This window comes from Amphiprion ocellaris, chromosome 22, assembly GCF_022539595.1.
Source record: "Amphiprion ocellaris isolate individual 3 ecotype Okinawa chromosome 22, ASM2253959v1, whole genome shotgun sequence".
Classification (NCBI taxonomy): Eukaryota; Metazoa; Chordata; class Actinopteri; family Pomacentridae; genus Amphiprion; species Amphiprion ocellaris.
This window is the reverse complement of record NC_072787.1, coordinates 27,905,418-27,925,713: the sequence shown is the minus strand read 5'-3', so window position 1 is coordinate 27,925,713 and position 20,296 is coordinate 27,905,418. Positions and strand designations below refer to the sequence as shown.

Here is a 20,296-nt window from a genome sequence, read left to right as displayed (position 1 = left end):
TCAGATTGGAGAAGTTTTTATTATTTTGGATAAACTGTGAGTCCAGACGTTTCCTCCTGATGATTCCTCCTGATTCAGAGTCTGTGAGGATTTAAACTCCACAGTGAAAACCTAAAAACTACAGTGAGAACAAAAGTTAGAACATCCTGTGGAACTGTTTGTTAATTAGAACTTCAGTCTACGTTAACCATCTTTCGGTCTAATGAAAGGTGTGATCTGTAGTTTCAGGGACCGACAGCACTGCTTGACCTCCAGCAGTAGTTTAATCAAAGACCTATTTAGGAATTTAGTCTTTCTCCATCTGGATCCTACGGATGCAGCTGATTGGTGGCTGAGGCTCAGGGGCGGGGCTTCTGCAGGACTCTCTCCTCCAATCGGGCGAAGCGCTGCAGCATCCCGTCGTACACCTGGAGGAGGAGAAACCATGAAACTGGTCCAGGAACAGATGAGGATCAGGAGGACGGAGCAGAAAAACTGTTTTAAAAAAGGAATCAAAGGAAAAACGAGCTTCATGGAGTCACATGACTGATCACCTTTCCCGTCAACCAATCAGCACGACTTTAAGGACAAACAGCTGAGTCCATTTGGACAAATTCTGACTCATATTTTGGTCAATTTGCACAAGTTTCGAGTCCTTCAGGGCACATTCTGAGTGAGTTTGGACAATTTTAGAGGAAACTTGGACAGGATTGAAGTTCTTTTGGTCATTTTGCAAACTTTATGACTGATTCTGGGCAAGTTTTTGTCTTTTTGATTGTTTTTTTATGGTCATTTTAGACCATTTTTTTTGGAAACCTAGAAGGGTTTTAAGTTATTTTGGACAATTTAAGATATTTTGGACAAGTTTCTATCATCTTGGACATATTGTGAGCCATTTTGGACAATTTCTGAGTCAGTTTGAAGAAGTTTCAAGGTATTTTGGACCAGTTTAGACTCAGACTGGACATTTTTTGCCAGTTTTCTAATGAGTTTGGATCGGTTTTTGTCATTGTGGACAAATTTTGAGTAATTTTGGATGAATGTTTATCAACTTACACAAGTTTTGACTTATTTGGGACAAATTATGAGTCATTGTGAATGATTTTGGAGCCATTTTGGACAATAATTGAATCCTTTAAGACAACATGGGAGTCATTTTAGAGGTTTTTTTGGACCATTTTTGTTTTAACTTGGACAAATTTTGAGTCAGTCTGAACAGGTTTAAAGGTACTTTGGACCAGTAAGATTTTGTCATTTTGGAGAAACTGGGTAGTTTTGGATAATTGTGACCAATGTTCCCTGTAATTTTTCCTGAGTGTGAGCAAACACACAAACTCCCTGAGCGTTCCTTGGACCACTGTGAGCAACATCAGACGTGTGCACTGTGGTCACACCAGCATCACATCCATTCAAGTTACATGGTTCATTAAAAGAATCAAATTACAGCATTTACATTTCTGTTAAAACACTTTGTCAACAGGAGCCAGTTGAAGGCTGCAGTGATTTTAGTGACACTACAATGTATAAGAGTGAAGTTATTGAATATTTGTCTCTCTTTACTGTTGCAGCAGTTTTGCAAATTGCAGACGGACCCTGTTCACTCCATAGACACCAATGTTATTCTGTAGCTTGAAAGACAGCTACTTTTGATAAAACTGGGCTTGTAGCACATTGTCTGCCTTGCAACGATGGGAAAGAGGCACCGTTTATGTTTTGACAACCTATATCTAATGAGTTATTGATGCTGGAAGTCCCAATCTGTGAATATCTTTCCAACTTTACTGAACTTGGGGCCACTACCACCTAAGGAGTGATATATTTAATTTTGAAAAAAGCATTTAGCCATACTTAAAGATTTAAGTGCTTTATTAACACGGAACTAAAAATTTTGTATTGTTTTATTATCACAGGTTCTGTCTGAAAAGAGGTGGCATCATTTTAAACAGTGAAATCAAACTAACAAAATGTAATGACCAACCAGTGAGCAATACTGGATTCTGCAAAAACATAAACAACTTTTTAAAAAATCTAAATCTTATCTTAACACAGTTAATGTATTAACTGATTTATGTGTGTATGCATGTATTTATTGATTTATTTAGTGCTGTTAACATATCAGAGTTCTGAGCGAATTTTTCTTAAGATAGGCAAAGGCCATTTATTGATTACATATAGGCTATTAAATGTTTATTAAAACTAAAAAGCATTAAAAATAATAAACAACTTAGGTATTTATTGAGTCACTAGAATACTGTAGAGTACAGACCACATCAGCATGATTATAAGCATCCTCTGGTAAATGAACAACCAGATACTGATGTCTCTCACCATATGGACTTCAGGAGATGATTAGATGATGATAAACTGTGACCTGCTGGTTGGATTCTCTCTGTTCTCATGTTTCTTACATGTTGATGCTGCCTTACTTCAGTCAGTCCATGAACAACAGAAAACATACTTTGCCCTGTACCTACTGCCAGGGGTTCCAGTCTTCTGACTCATGTCGGTACATTTGCAAACATTTTGGCTTCTTTGGACGTGGTGGAGTTTCAGGTGTAGACATTTTTAAACGCGTGGGAGCAGCAGCGTCTGTAACCAGGCAACCAGAGACAGGACTATAGGACGGGACACACAGAGAAGTCTATCTGCTGGACCTGGCATCAGGTCCTCGCTACAAAGGTCCAACGAAAATGAAACTGGCTGCCCTTAATATTTCCTGTGTTTTATTTTGTTCATGATACAGTTTTGATGAGTGTGTAACAGATGTGTACGGGACATTTATGAAAATACGGATCAATTTGTGTCCCGTATTGAATCAATACGGGACACAACAATTAATTGTCAAATAAAGGACGATTCTGTATTTTAAGGGACGAGTGGCAACCCTAACTCCGACAGCCATTCCATCTTAAAAGAATCACATTTCTTTTTTACTGTGGCTTAGTGAGGGAATGTGCCACTGCCCGTTCGTTTTGCCATTATTATAAAGGGTCAACATAAGCAGCATTTAGCATCAGTAGCGTGTCTTCCCTCCACATCAGCCACACTGCTCTGCTAGCTAGAAACAACAGTGGCTGCACAGAAGGACGCCTGTCAATGACGTAGATTAGCTGCGTAAATACGGATGTGAATGGCATCATTGGCTGCAGCAGCCAGTCACCAGTCACTCACTGACTCACACTGAAAAATAGCACGGAATTATTTTCAATTTAGGTTGGAGGGGGTTTTTGTGCGCAGCGCAGATGTTCTGTGCACGGAGACCATGTCAGCAGTGTGCAATTGCGCACTGCTTAGAGGGAACAGTGATTGTGAGTCAGTCTGAACAGCTTTAAAGTATTTTAGACTATGTTTAACTTGTTTTGGATAAGGTTATGCCATTGTGGATCATTACTGAGACATTTTATACTGCTTTTTAATCACATGGTTGTTTGATAATCTCTGCAGGAACAACAAATACTTATTTCCCTACATTAGAAGTCGTATTGTGGATCTAAATAAGATGGACTGGTTTTTACTGTTTTCAACACATGACTCCGTTTCTGTCACGCTGCTGCTCCGTATTTAACATCCTGCTGCTCAGAATATTTATTCAGCAGAGCTCGTTATTTATTAATGAGCTGCTTAATTATGGAGCACGAACACGAGCGAACATGTCTTCAGTCAACATTCAGCTCCATCAGAACAACACAGGGCCAGAGAGCAGAAAGGAACTGGGACAGAATCACCACAAAAACACAATAAGGGTTAGGGGTGATTTTGTGCCTCTACGTTGTGATTTTGCACTATTTTGTGATGATTTTGCGAGTCTTTTAGGTGCTTTGACATCTTCTGCGGTGATTTAGCTTTTTGTGGTGATTTGCTGTTTTTTGTGGAGATTTGGTGGATTTTGTGGTGAATTTACACATTTTTGTGTTGATTTTCGATCTCTGATGGGATTTTGCACTTTCTTTGTGTTGATTTTGATTGCATGTTGTGATTTTGCACCATTTTTGTGGTGATTTAATACTTTTTTGCGTTGATTTTGAGTCTCCAAGGTGATGTCTGTCTTTAAGGTGATTTTGTGTCTTTTAGTGTTTTTTTTTGTGGTGTATTCTGTGGTGATTGTGCATCTTTCAGGTGCTTTGGGATCATTTGTGGTGATTTGAAGTTTTTTTATGGAGACTTGGTGGTTTCTGCGTTGATTTTGCTTCTCTTTAAGGAGATTTTGCACTTTCTTGTAGTGAGTTTTCTCTTTTTGTGGCAATTTTGCACTTTTCTTGCAGTGATTTTGTTTCTGTGTCTGTGTGTGTCTGTGTGTGTGTGTCTGTGTGCGTGTGTGTGTGTGTGTGTGTGTGTCTGTGTGTCTGTGTGTCTGTGTGCGTGTGTGTCTGTGTGTGTATGTGTGCGTGTGTGTGTGTGTGTATGTGTGTGTGTGTGTGTGTGTATGTGTGTGTGTGTGTGTACCTGCTTGGCTGAGGGGTGTGGTGTCGTGGTCCGTTGTGGTTCCGGAGCGTTCTTCACCACATCCAAGAAGGAGACTCCAGATTCGGCTAACAGGCCTGAAGATACATCGACCAATCACAGCGTCAGGATTCTACATCGTTAACCAATCAGATGGCCAGTTAGAGCCTCATGGACTGAAAAACGAAAACCTAGTTGTTTTGTCTCATCAGCGTTGTTTTATACCTCACTAATGTCGTTTTGTGTCTCGTTAATGTTGTTTTGTAACTTGTTAAAGCCGTTTTATGTCTCTTTGTGGTAATATTGTGTCTTTTGTGTCTAATATTAGTCATTTCATGTCTTGTTTTTCTCGTTTCGTGTCTCTTTGTGACAGAAAAAGTTATGTGGTTCTTTGATTATCAATGCTATGAAACCTGGATTCTGTGCACTATGATACCGTTACAACAACAGAAATCATAAAACACAGTTTCTTTGATTAAATACTTTAAAAAATGGAAGAAAAATAAACAAGATCCAACATGTTGAACATGTTTCCGCTGATGTTACCATCACTGGAAACTCATACTCACTCTCCACATACTGCAGATATAGAGTAGTACTGGTGTATGTGCTGAGTAGTATCAGCAGCAGTAGTACTAGTAGTATCAGCAGCAGCAGTAGTACTAGTAGTACCAGCAGCAGCAGTAGTACTAGTAGTATCAGCAGCAGCAGTAGTACTAGTAGTACCAGCAGCAGTAGTACTAGTAGTAGTATCAGCAGCAGTAGTACTAGTAGCATCAGCAGCAGCAGTAGTACTAGTAGCACCAGCAGCAGTAGTACTAGTAGTACCAGCAGCAGCAGTAGTACTAGTAGCACCAGCAGCAGTAGTACTAGTAGTACCAGCAGCAGCAGTAGTACTAGTAGCACCAGCAGCAGTAGTACTAGTAGTAGTATCAGCAGCAGTAGTACTAGTAGTAGTATCAGCAGCAGTAGTACTAGTAGCACCAGCAGCAGTAGTACTAGTAGTACCAGCAGCAGCAGTAGTACTAGTAGCACCAGCAGCAGTAGTACTAGTAGTACCAGCAGCAGCAGTAGTACTAGTAGCATCAGCAGCAGCAGTAGTACTAGTAGCATCAGCAGCAGCAGTAGTACTAGTAGTATCAGCAGCAGTAGTACTAGTAGTATCAGCAGCAGCAGTAGTACTAGTAGTACCAGCAGCAGTAGTACTAGTAGTAGTATCAGCAGCAGTAGTACTAGTAGTATCAGCAGCAGCAGTAGTACTAGTAGCACCAGCAGCAGTAGTACTAGTAGTACCAGCAGCAGCAGTAGTACTAGTAGTATCAGCAGCAGCAGTAGTACTAGTAGTACCAGCAGCAGTAGTACTAGTAGTAGTATCAGCAGCAGTAGTACTAGTAGCATCAGCAGCAGCAGTAGTACTAGTAGCACCAGCAGCAGTAGTACTAGTAGTACCAGTAGTACTGTACCATGCAGAGCTCTGTAGGCTGATCCCAGACATGCTGAGTCGGACAGATCGATGGTATAAACCGGAGCGTTGAAGACGTCGGACAGAACCTGAAGAAACAAATCAAACTGTTTATGGTTCCGTCGGTGTTCTATTTGTTGTTCTATTTCTGCTCTTTGGTTCTAGAAGCAGCGGGCCGTCAGACGGCAGCAGTAACAGCTGAACAGGAAGCACTCACTGAGGAACAGACGGAGAACTGACCTGCAGGATCTCCTTATTGGACGAAGCTCCTCCTGTCGCCAGAACTCTGGTTCCTGGAACTAAAAACACAACGTTCCGGTTCCATCTAGTATGTGGACGTGATAAAACGCCGAGAGATCATCGAGAAACCCAACTGTAACTGATCAATAATCAATGACAGAACCCTGCTGGGTGTTAATAATCAATACATCAACATTTAATAACTGGACCGGTTCTTACGGATGGAGTATCCCAGCCTCTCAGCATGAAGCCTCCTGGACAGGAACTGACCCTCAACCAGAGCACGGACCTCCACCTGAGGACTGAAGGAGGACACCTGCAGCCCCGGGACAGGTGGGACAGGTGGGACAGGTGGGACAGAGGACACATGACAATCAGTAAAGACTCACACAGAACCATTTCAGATAAATGTCTGTCCACCAACCTCGCTGTCTTCTGAGTCAAAGCGATGGATGCCCACCGCTGGAGGAGTGATCTCCATGGTGTCAAAATAAAAGCCTGGAACCGCAGCAAGAACCGATCAGAACCAATCAGATGGAGGGAATAAAGAAGGAGAGGAAGAGAGAGAAGAACCCTCACCAATGTTCCCGTCGTTTCCCAGCGGTGTCTCTCTCAACATGGCAGAAAAAACTTCCCATGATCCTCCAGCACACTCATTACTGATGTGTTCTCTCGTCAGAGATCCGTTCTTGAAGCTGTAGACAGAACAATCAGACATGATACTGCCACCATCTGGTCACTCTGTGAACTGCAACACTGATAATAACCAGGATGTCCTCATACAAACACAAACATATCAACAACCTGAATATTAACACTCTAAAGTATCAATAATCTGGATATTATCATATAAAGTATCAATAATCTGAATATTAACACACTAAAGTATCAATAGTCTGAATATTAACACACTAAAGTATCAATAATCTGAATATTAACACACTAAAGTATCAATAATCTGAATATTAACACACTAAAGTATCAATAGTCTGAATATTAACACACTAAAATATCAATAATCTGAATATTAACACACTAAAATATCAATAATCTGAATATTAACACACTAAAGTATCAATAATCTGAATATTAACACACTAAAATATCAATAATCTGAATATTAACACACTAAAATATCAATAATCTGAATATTAACACACTAAAGTATCAATAATCTGAATATTAACACACTAAAATATCAATGATCTGAATATTAACACACTAAAATATCAATAATCTGAATATTAACACATTAAAATATCAATAATCTGAATATTAACACACTAAAGTATCAATAATCTGAATATTAACACACTAAAGTATCAATAATCTGAATATTAACACACTAAAATATCAATGATCTGAATATTAACACACTAAAATATCAATAATCTGAATATTAACACACTAAAAAGTCAACAACCTCAAATTTCAACAAAGTGAATGAATAAATTGTGTTTTTACGATGCTTGTAATTCTACAAGAAAGTATTAATTTACACGGTGACTGTGTCGTGTATCATTGTGTACTGTTGTGTATCGTTGTGTATCATTGTGTACTGTTGTGTGTCTGTACCACAGCAGAGCCATGAAGGCCTCCTGGTCCACCGGGCTGCAGAACACGTGACCCTCCAGAGCCGGACGAGGATTCTGGACCCACAGAAAGACTGTATCACTGGTCCCCAGACTGACCTGCACACAGACACACACAGTAACACACACACACAGCAATACACACACAGCAACACACACACAGCAATACACACACAGTAATACACACACAGTAATACACACACAGTAACACACACACAGTAACACACACACAGTAATACACACACAATAATACACACACAGTAACACACACACAGTAATACACACACAGTAATACACACACAGTAATACACACACAGTAACACACACAGTAATACACACACAGTAACACACACAGTAATACACACACAGTAACACACACACAGTAACACACACACAGTAATACACACACAGTAACACACACACAGTAATACACACACAGTAATACACACACAGTAATACACACACAGTAACACACACAGTAATACACACACAGTAACACACACAGTAATACACACACAGTAACACACACACAGTAACACACACACAGTAATACACACACAGCAACACACACACAGTAATACACACACAGTAATACACACAGTAATACACACACAGTAACACACACACAGTAATACACACACAGTAACACACACACACAGTAATACACACACAGTAACACACACACAGTAATACACACACAGCAACACACACACAGTAATACACACACAGTAACACACACAGTAATACACACACAGTAACACACACACAGTAATACACACACAGTAACACACACACACAGTAATACACACACAGTAACACATACACAGCAACACACACACAGTAATACACACACAGTAATACACACACAGTAACACACACACAGTAACACACACACAGTAATACACACACAGTAATACACACACAGTACTACACACACAGTAACACACACAGTAATACACACACAGTAACACACACACAGTAATACACACACAGTAACACACACAGTAATACACACACAGTAACACACACACACAGTAACACACACAGTGATACACACACAGTAATACACACACAGTAATACACACACAGTAACACACACAGTAATACACACACAGTAACACACACACACACAGTAACACACACAGTAATACACACACAGTAACACACACACAGTAACACACACACAGTAATACACACACAGTAATACACACACAGTAACACACACAGTAACACACACACACAGCAACACACACACAGTAATACACACACAGCAACACACACACAGTAATACACACACAGTAATACACACACAGTAACACACACACAGTAACACACACACAGTAACACACACACAGTAATACACACACAGTAACACACACACAGTAACACACACAGTAACACACACACAGTAACACACACACAGTAATACACACACAGTAATACACACACAGTAACACACACACAGTAATACACACACAGTAATACACACACAGTAATACACACACAGTAACACACACAGTAATACACACACAGTAACACACACAGTAATACACACACAGTAACACACACACAGTAATACACACACAGTAATACACACACAGCAACACACACACAGTAATACACACACAGTAATACACACACAGTAACACACACACAGTAATACACACACAGTAACACACACAGTAATACACACACAGTAACACACACACAGTAATACACACACAGTAATACACACACAGTAATACACACACAGTAACACACACAGTAATACACACACAGTAACACACACACAGTAACACACACACACAGTAATACACACACAGTAATACACACACAGTAACACACACAGTAACACACAGTAATACACACACAGTAACACACACACAGTAACACAAACACAGTAATACACACAGTAATACACACACAGTAACACACACAGTAACACACACAGTAATACACACAGTAATACACACACAGTAACACACACACAGTAATACACACACAGTAATACACACAGTTACACACACAGTAATACACACACAGTAATACACACACAGTAATACACACACAGTAACACACAGTAATACACACAGTAATACACACACAGTAACACACACACAGTAATACACACACAGTAATACACAAAGTTACACACACAGTAATACACACACAGTAACACACACACAGTAATACACACACAGTAACACACACACAGTAATACACACACAGTAACACACACAGTAATACACACACAGTAACACACACACAGTAACACACACAGTAATACACACAGCAACACACACAGTACTACACACACAGTAACACACACACAGTAACACACACACTAATACACACACAGTAATACACACACAGTAACACACACAGTAACACACACAGTAATACACACACAGTAATACACACACAGTAACACACACAGTAATACACACACAGTAACACACACACAGTAACACACACAGTAATACACACACAGTAACACACACAGCAACACACACAGTAATACACACACAGTAACACACACAGTAACACACACACAGTAACACACACACAGTAACACACACACAGTAACACACACAGCAACACACACAGTAATACACACACAGTAACACACACAGTAATACACACAGCAACACACACAGTAACACACACAGTAACACACACAGTAACACACACAGTAATACACACAGTAACACACACAGTAACACACACAGTAACACACACAGTAACACACACAGTAATACACACAGCAACACACACAGTAATAAACACAGCAACACACAGTAACACACACAGTAACACACACAGTAATACACACAGCAACACACACAGTAATATACACAGTAACACACACAGTAACACACACAGTAACACACACAGTAATACACACACAGTAATACACACAGTAACACACAGTAACACACACAGTAATACACACAGCAACACACACAGTAACACACACAGTAACACACACAGTAATACACACAGTAACACACACAGTAATACACACAGCAACACACACAGTAATATACACAGTAACACACACAGTAATATACACAGCAACACACACAATAACACACACACACTAACACACACAGTAATACACACAGCAACACACACAACAACACACACACTAACACACACAGTAATACACACAGCAACACACACAATAACACACACAACAACACACAGACTTACTGCGATGTCTCCTGGTTGAAGCCTCATTCCTGCCAGAGACGCTGAAAAACAGAAACTCTCGTTAACGAGTCAATAATCTGGATATTATCGCACAAAATATCCAATAATCTGGATATTAACACACAAAATATCCAATAATCTGGATATTATTGCACAAAATATCCAATAATCTGGATATTATTGCACAAAATATCCAATAATCTGGATATTATCGCACAAAATATTCAATAAAACATTAAAGCATAAAGTAATGGGCAACAGGGATATTAAATTCCCAGACGTGGTTCAGAGAATCAGCAGCACCATCAAGTGGTGGAACATTGGACTCTCAGGATCCAGCTGGAGCTTCAGACCTTCAGACCTTCAGCTGCTTCCTGACATGACTTCTAGACGAGAACAACAATCCTCTGCTGTTCTTCAGACTCCTCTAAGTTTGAGGGTTTTTAAAGGGTTTCCTCTAGGATTCAGGGTTTATTTAGATTCTTTTCATCACTTTAATGTTTGAAAGAGGAGTTCCCTCTAAAATAAATAAATTCTACAGAACGGCGTCAACCATCAGCCAGAAACTGTAAAACCAGAAACGTGAGGTTCCACCTACCTGGATTATCTCCAGTAAAAGATACGACTCTGCAGCTCTCAGAGAAACCAAACCGATGGACGAAGTAGGACGAGATGGAGCCCTGGAACACAGCAGGGACCAGTAAGGACCAGTAGGGACTAGTAGGGACCAGTAGGGGCCAGTACAGACCAGTAAGTAGAGACCAGTAGGGACCATTAGGGACCAGTAGAGACCAGTAGGAACCACTAGGAACCAGTAGGAACCAGTATGGACCAGCAGGGACCAGTATGGACCAGCAGGGACCAGTATGGACCAGCAGGGACCAGCAGGGGCCAGTACAGACAAGTAAGTAGAGACCAGTCTTACCAGCACAGATGTGGAGGGAAGTGCAGCTCCCAGGAGTTGGTCCAGATGTGGAGCAGTGGCTTCTAGGCAGATCTGAGACCAGTTTCTGGTCCTGATGTCCAACAGATTCATCCCAGAACCTGAAGAACCAATCAATCAATCAATCAATCAATCAATCAATCAATCAATCAATCAATCAATCAATCAATCAATCAATCAATCAATCAGTCAGCTGATTGGTTACAGCCTGTGATAAGGACTTTACAAACTTTACCGTCGCTGTAGTCGATGGCAGCGTAACCACCCAGGAAGAGAGACGCTGCAAAACTGCTGACCAATGAGATCCTCTGAAAACACATGAGAAGTGAGGTCACAGGTGTGATGGTGGACAGGTGGACAGGTGTGATTGTGGACAGGTGTAGAGGAGCTCTACCTCGGTGTCCATGAACTCGTCCGGTCTGGTCTGACGTAGTTTGGCGATCTGGTTTCCTGTGAAACGCTGCAAATAAACGTACCGACAACGTTCTGTAAAGATTCTACTGAAAATGTCTTTAAATGTCCTTAAATAGACAGACCGGTTAACAGACAGGCAGACAGACAGACAGGCAGACAGACCTCGTATCCTCTGGACCCAGTGATCTCTGCCAGTCTCTCAGCGCCCCCTGCTGCTGCCTCCAGGTCTAAACACTGTTTACTGCTGCTGGAGTCCATCCAGACTGGACTGTCTGAGACAGAGAAGCTGTCCTGGAGGAGACACAGAGACAGCTGAGGACAACACACACACACACACACACACACACACACACACACACACACACACACACACACACACACACACACACACACACACTAGAACACACTCTCTCTCACATGCAGCAGCTGTTCCAGGTTGTGATCCGGGTCCAGATGTTTCAGAGTCTCAGAAGCTCCGGTTCTCCAGAACACGCTGCCGTGTTGCTGAGGAGGAGACAGAGAAACTTTCAGATGTTTGATGATCAATAATCTGTGGACACTTTGTTCAATAACAATCATTTTATTATTGATCAATCGATTGAGAAAACGGTGAAAAATGTTTCAGAGCTGCAGATGAAGAGAAAGCTAAAAACGTTCCCAACAACAGAGGAACCTGTGTTCTCCTGAAAAGTGGCTCAAACTGACTGATGATCACAACAGCTGACTGATGATCACAACAGCTGATTGATGATCAGAACAGCTGACTGATGATCAGAACAGCTGATTGATCATTTGTTGCAGCTCTAGAGAACAGAATCTTTAGTAGAGGGTTTTCGAAGCTGCATCACGTCTTTAATTCAGGAGAAGAATCTGGATTTAGCCCAAATGTGAACAAACTGATGAAGGTTTAACATATAATCATATTCTACGGGACCAAAAGTATTTGATGATGAACCGTAGATGAATCAATAAACTGTTCAGTCTCCAAAATGGTGAAGAATCAGTCCAATGCCATGAGATGAGAAACATTTAGTTTTATTCAGTTTTCTGGCACTGAGCCAGAAAATGTTCACACTGAAGAAGAATTTAGACAGTTTTGATTTAAAAAGTATTTTATTAGCTTCGAAATATGTGATTGATACATTAGCAGTGACTGATATCCATTATTGGTGATTGATACTTATTATGACAATCGCCTATGTGTGACTTATGATTGTTAGTGATTGATGCATTGTATACAACTGATATGTTTATGTGATTGATACCCATTAGCAGTGATTGATATGATTATTTGTGATTATACTTATCATCTGTTATTGATCATTATTATCTGTGGTAGATGCATTGTCCGTGATTTATACCCAGTACCAGTGATTGATAATTAATATCTGTGGTTGGTATTTATTAGCAGTATTTGATACCGATTTCTTGTAATTGATATGATTATTAGTGATTGATATTTGTTATATATTATTGATCATTATAATCAGTGATTGACACTGAGGAGGAAAGAAACCAGAAAATGTTCACACTGACGTAGAATTTAGGCAGTTTTGATGAAAGATGCATTAGTTTCCAAAATATGTGACTGATATATTACCCGTGATTGATACTTATTATGATTATTGTGTGTGATACATGCATTGGCAGAAATTGGTACAATTAGCGGTGATTGATACCCATTAGCAATGACTGGCATGATTATGTGTGATTGATACTTTTAATCTATTGATTAATAGTATCTGTGATTGATACTCATTATCAACAACTAATGTTAATTATCAGTGATTGATACTCATTAGCAGTAATTAATACTTATTTCTTCTAATTTATATGGTTATTTGTGATTGATATATGTGGTCGATATAAATATTAGTGATTTTTAACTATTATTAGTGACTGATACTTATGATCTATTATTGATTATACGTTCAGTTTTTGGGGTTTTTTTGACATTCTTTATTTTCAATGTGAGAGCTTCCAGACCACTCACATTTAGTTTTTTGTTTTTTTTTGTTTTTTTAATAATACAATTTCAAATAACAACAAAAATACAGAGTACCAAAGAAGATGAAAGTGTTATTTCTAAGAACTCACGAACAGGGAAAGATTCATGTCAATCTATAGAATAATAAAAAAGGGGTGAATGTTTACCAGGAAGTTTGTAGACAGAATTTTAAACATTACTGGATCGGAAAGCACACTTGGACAGAGACACAAAGTTAACCATCTGTGTTTTCTTTTTGTAAAGAGTGTAGATATTCAGCCCATTTGGACCACAGTTTAATAAATGTTTCTTTCTGAAGGTGAAGAGAGAAAGTAATTCTTTCCATCAGATAAATGTCATTCACAATACTTGTCCACTCCTGTAATGTGGGTGGGTCAGGAAGCAACCAATGCCTTGTAATTACCTTTTTGCCAGCGATTATCAAAATTCCAAATAAATGTTTATCAGTTGCTCTAATCTGTAAATCCAGTTTTCCTAAAAACATTGTGGAAAACTGCATTGGTAGGTTGGTGTTGATTATGACCTTTAAAGCTTTGTGGAGCTCTATCCAAAACAGTTGAACCACTGGGCACTCCCAGAAGATATGCCAGTAACTGGCCTCTTGGTGTCCACACTCTCCAACATGTTGCTACCCCACCACTGAAGTGTGCTTTTTGTTTTGGAGTAATGAAGAAACGGACCAAGCATTTCCACCCAAACTCACGCCACACACAGGAGCTGGTGTATTTCCACTGAGAACAGCATATGCTCAACCAATCTTCATTCAGTATTACTGTATTACTCTCTCACTCCCATTTTTCTTTAACATAATCTGTACTGTGGGGCTTTTTAGACATCAGGCTTTTATAGGTTCGAGAGATGACACCTCTATTTGATTTACCTTGATAAGCATCAATGAGAATAGCCAGTATCGGGTCACCAAAATCGGTTTCCTTTTTGATGATGTGCTCAAAATGATTACGTACCTGAAGAAATCTATAAAAGTCAATTCTTTCAAGATTATATTCCTCCCTCAATTTTTCAAAGGTTTTAAATTGTCCTTTTTCTGTAAGACAGAGAGATGTTGTTATTCCTTTCAAAATCCATGATTTAAATCCCTTATCTAATACATTGGGTTTAAACTCAGGGTCATGGGCACACCACTGGATTATTTGTAATTTGTTGCTTAATTTATATTCTTCTTTTACCGTGCTCCAAATTTTTAGCTGTGTTTTGATCCATGGGTTTTGTATTTCGTCAATAAGTTTTACTAATTGTTTGTGTGCAAGTACTGCTTGTATTGGGGGGTCAGTCATAATTGAAAGTTCAATGTCTTTCCACCGAGCTTGAAAAGATGGATTACACAAGCTAATTAGTGGACGAAACTGGGCTGCAAAAAAATAATTTTTAAAGTTTGGTAGTGCCATTCCCCCCTGCTCTTTTGGGAGCTGTAGTGTTTTAAGCCTGACCCTGGGCTTCTTACCTTGCCAAATAAATCTGGAAAGAATTTGGTTCAGTTCAGAAAATTCTTTTTTTGAGATTTCTACAGGTAGGGCTTGGAATAAAAAGAGATAGCGTGGAAGGATATTCATTCTAACACTATCAATTCTATGACTAAGACCAAGGAAAGAGATTTGGTTCCATCTGTGTATGTCTTCTTTAATTTTTGAAAAGCGGGGGCCATAGTTTATTTCTGTTAATGTTCGAAGTCTCTTTGGTAAGTTTATCCCTAAGTATTTTAATGAGTCTCGGTCCCAAGTAAAATGAAATTTTTCCCTAAGTTGCTTTGTGGGTTGATAGTTGATACATAAAATTTGCATTTTGTTTACATTTAATTTATATCCAGAATAATTTATACGTTCAGTTTTATTCAGTTTTCTGTCACTGAGGAGGAAAGAAACCAGGAAATGTTCACACTGAAGAAGAATTTAGGCAGTTTTGATTAAGCCTTTGATGGGTCAAGAGATACCCTTTTTCCACTGAATATGGGTAACTTCGGACCCATGTTGTGCATCAAAGGGTTAGACATGTATTTTAAACTTTAGCTTTAGCTTTAAACAGCTGAGTCACAGTGAACACACCTTTAAATGAGCAGCTTTAGGTCATATTTAATAAACCGTTACAGATGCTGACAGCTTCACAGTCAGCATCTTTAACGGTTTAGGCTGATTAATTATTAATTATTGATGACAGTGAACTGAGCATCTGTTCTGCTGACCTGTTAAACTAAAACCATCCTCAGACTTTCAGACACTTTCCTGCAGCTCTGTTTTATTTCATTATTTTAAATAAAAACTGGGTGAAAGAAGCTCCGCCTCACCTGGCCGCTGCCCGACAGCGCTCTGACACCAGCAAAGTCAAATGCCGCCCTCTTCATCTTATCCAATAGCAGGTCGAGGGCCTGAGGAAGAGACAACAGCCAATCAGAGGCACGGAGCAGGGTCATGTGACAGTCAGCTGAGAAAACACCTGCAACTCACCTGGACCCACATCAGCACAGGTGAGGTGACTGTCAGCCTGTCAGTGTGGATGTGGACTCCGCCCTGAGTCCTGGCCAAAACAAACAAATAAACAAACAACATGACAGCATCACCATGGCAACAGATGCAGCACAGCGACACTCAGTCCTGCAAATTACTGAATAATAACAGCAAATATCAGTAGAGTAACGACATGTTTAGGATTAAAATACACTTAAGTGAGTACTTTTACTGTCAAATACTGTGAACGAATGAAATACTATTTATTGATGTGGACATTATTTACATTTAACATGTAAATTAAAACTTTTTTCTGAGATTTTATTGGATATTATGTGTAATTTAACAGAACACAGAATAAGTGATTGTTACTTTGTATCAGTGATTAATATGAATACTAGTGATTGATACATAATGTTTATGATTGATTATTAGCAGTGACTGATACCAATTAGGTGTGATTGGTACATTTGCAGTGATTGATCCAATAGCAGTAGTTGATATGTTACCCATGATTGATATGTTAGCAGTGATTGATGTGTTAGCAGTGAGTGATATGTTACCCGTTATTGATATGTTAGCAGTGATTAATGCGTTAGCAGTGACTGATATGTTAGCAGTGATTGATATGTTAGCAGTGACTGACATGTTAGCAGTGACTGATATGTTAGCAGTGATTGATATGTTAGCAGTGACTGATATGTTAGCAGTGACTGATATGTTAGCAGTGACTGATATGTTAGCAGTGACTGATGCGTTAGCAGTTATTGATATGTTAGCAGTGATTGATGCATTAGCAGTGATTGATATGTTAGCAGTGACTGATTATGTTAGCAGTGACTGATATGTTAGCAGTGATCGATATGTTAGCAGTGACTGATATGTTAGCAGTAACTGGTGCGTTAGCAGTGATTGATATGTTAGCAGTGATTGATGCATTAGCAGTGACTGCTATGTTAGCAGTGACTGATATGTTAGCAGTACCTGATGCGTTAGCAGTGATTGATATGTTAGCAGTGATTGATGCATTAGCAGTGATTGATATGTTAGCAGTGATTGATATGTTAGCAGTGACTGATTATGTTAGCAGTGACTGATATGTTAGCAGTGACTGATATGTTAGCAGTGACTGATTATGTTAGCAATGACTGATATGTTAGCAGTGACTGATATGTTAGCAGTAACTGATGCGTTAGCAGTGATTGATATGTTAGCAGTGATTGATGCATTAGCAGTGACTGATATGTTAGCAGTGACTGATATGTTAGCAGTGACTGATATGTTAGCAGTACCTGATGTGTTAGCAGTGATTGATATGTTAGCACTGATTGATGCATTAGCAGTGATTGATATGTTAGCAGTGACTGATTATGTTAGCAGTGACTGATATGTTAGCAGTGACTGATATGTTAGCAGTAACTGATGCGTTAGCAGTGATTGATATGTTAGCAGTGATTGATGCATTAGCAGTGACTATGTTAGCAGTGACTGATATGATAGCAGTGACTGATATGTTAGCAGTGACTGATATGATAGCAGTGACTGATATGCTAGCAGTGATTGATATGTTAGCAGTGACTGATACGTTAGCAGTGATTGATATGTTAGCAGTGACTGATATGATAGCAGTGACTGATATGTTAGCAGTGATTGATATGTTAGCAGTGACTGATTATGTTAGCAGTGACTGATATGCTAGCAGTGATTGATATGTTAGCAGTGACTGATACGTTAGCAGTGATTGATATGTTAGCAGTGACTGATATGATAGCAGTGACTGATATGTTAGCAGTGATTGATGTGTTAGCAGTGACTGATACGTTAGCAGTGATTGATATGTTAGCAGTGACTGATATGTTAGCAGTGATTGATATGTTAGCAGTGACTGATATGTTAGCAGTGATCAGGATTTAGGTTTTGTTGAGCCTGGCTGGACAAAGGAAATCAAGAAAACATCAACGTTGAGCCGTCTGACATCGGAATGTGTCTGTTTCTGTATTTGCACATTTGTAAGTGAAATATCTGAATATCAGAGACGTCCTTTAATTCAGACACATGAAGCTAAACCCTCAGCAGAAGAAATAAAGACGCTGCTGGTACCTGAAGTCTGGCAGCTCCGAGTCGAACTGAACGCTGCTCTGATGAACCACGTTGAGGTTTCCATCGATGACCACCGCCTTCAGCTGCAGGAAATCAAGAGCAGGTTAGAAACCCACAGAAAAGTCCTGAACATCCACTCTGAGCTGCATTCAGGAGCACAAACAGAACAGGAAGAGCTCAGGGGGACACCGTTAGGACACATTCATCAACATTTTCCACATATTTCATTAGATTTCTACATGAAACTGTGACGTTATTAATATTGTTCATATATTTCTAATAGATTAAAATGACTTTAAATAACTTTTAGCTTTGATCTTTAAATGATCATTGAAGTTCTACTTTATGAAAACAAACAAAAACCTAAAAATTAAATCATGTAACCGTTCTATTTTAATGAGTTGGTGATTTTTTTCAGGATTTCTATAGTTTTTTCTTCTGTTTTGGTTCTGCAGCAGGTTTCTCAGTTTTCCTCCATTTGTTCTGCCAGTGTTTAATCTGCTGTTATCCTGATAACAGATCTTTACTTTATATTTTAGATTTCACTGAAGAACACAAACATAATAAACCATCAGCTCCATTTCCAGTTCCTACTTCTGTCTCCTGTTACTGATCAATAACCGATACTGAAGGGGGACCTGATCCCCAGACTGGGCTCCTGCAGGATCAATGATCTGATCAGAGATTCTCATCGATCAGCTGATCGATCCAGCTGCTGCACGCGGGTCAAAGTCTGCCTGATCACTTCTGCTGCAGCTGAACCCGTCACGTGACTCACACTGAATGATTTTAACAAACAAACAAACATTTCACACTCAAACTCTGCAGCTAAAACAAAACGAAGTCTCCGCCTTCCGTGTCTGCGCAGTAGGCTCCATTCTTCACTGTACTGCGCATCACTGAAGCAGCGCGTGACCTCCAGGTGAGTTTTGCGGTTTTACCTGCTGCGTGCTGAAGTCCAGGCCCAGGTACAGAGAGTCCCGACCGGCCGCCATGCGCCCAGAACACACCGACACACCGGCGGACCGGAGCGGGTTAACGGTGAAGAGACAGCTGCGCATGCGCACTGCCTCGTGTCCGCACAGACCGCTCAAAGGTTAACCAGCAGCACCTGTGACCTCAGTTTCCATGGCAACACCTGACCGAAAACACAGTAAACACGTGTTGGTCTGAAGTGGAGGTCAGAAAGTCAGATTTAGAGTTTTACAGCAGTATAAACGGGTTTAAACCGGTTTAAAGTGGTTTGAAGCGGTTTAAAGTGGGTATAAACTAATATAAACTGATATAAACTGGTGTAAACTGGTATAATCTAGTATAATCTCGGTATAAACTTGCATAAACTGGTGTAAACTGGTATTTTATGGCATAATCTAATTTAAATTGATATGATCTGATTTAAATTGGTTTAATAATATGGTATAATCTGGTATAGACTACTATAATCTG

General features: G+C 39.6%; 1 protein-coding gene across 2 annotated transcripts; it reads right to left on the bottom strand.

Moving 5' to 3' along the window:
• Positions 1 to 244: 244 nt before the first annotated feature.
• On the bottom strand, positions 245 to 19,947 carry xylb (xylulokinase homolog (H. influenzae)). 2 transcript variants are annotated; one of them, XM_055007308.1, is made up of 19 exons: positions 19,792 to 19,947; positions 18,851 to 18,933; positions 16,751 to 16,820; positions 16,591 to 16,671; positions 12,701 to 12,787; positions 12,446 to 12,574; positions 12,264 to 12,329; positions 12,105 to 12,177; positions 11,852 to 11,970; positions 11,525 to 11,606; positions 10,927 to 10,967; positions 7,697 to 7,812; positions 6,701 to 6,816; positions 6,546 to 6,619; positions 6,341 to 6,437; positions 6,122 to 6,180; positions 5,883 to 5,970; positions 4,423 to 4,517; positions 245 to 407 (listed from the first exon to the last, which is right to left on the bottom strand). In XM_055007308.1, exons 1-19 carry the CDS (start codon positions 19,909 to 19,911, stop codon positions 339 to 341), a joined length of 1,665 nt encoding a protein of 554 aa, XP_054863283.1. In that variant the 5' UTR covers positions 19,912 to 19,947; the 3' UTR covers positions 245 to 338. The 2 variants fall into 2 exon arrangements, with proteins under 2 accessions (XP_054863283.1, XP_054863284.1); XM_055007309.1 differs by lacking the exon at positions 19,792 to 19,947 and adding an exon at positions 19,445 to 19,620.
• Positions 19,948 to 20,296: the final 349 nt, after the last annotated feature.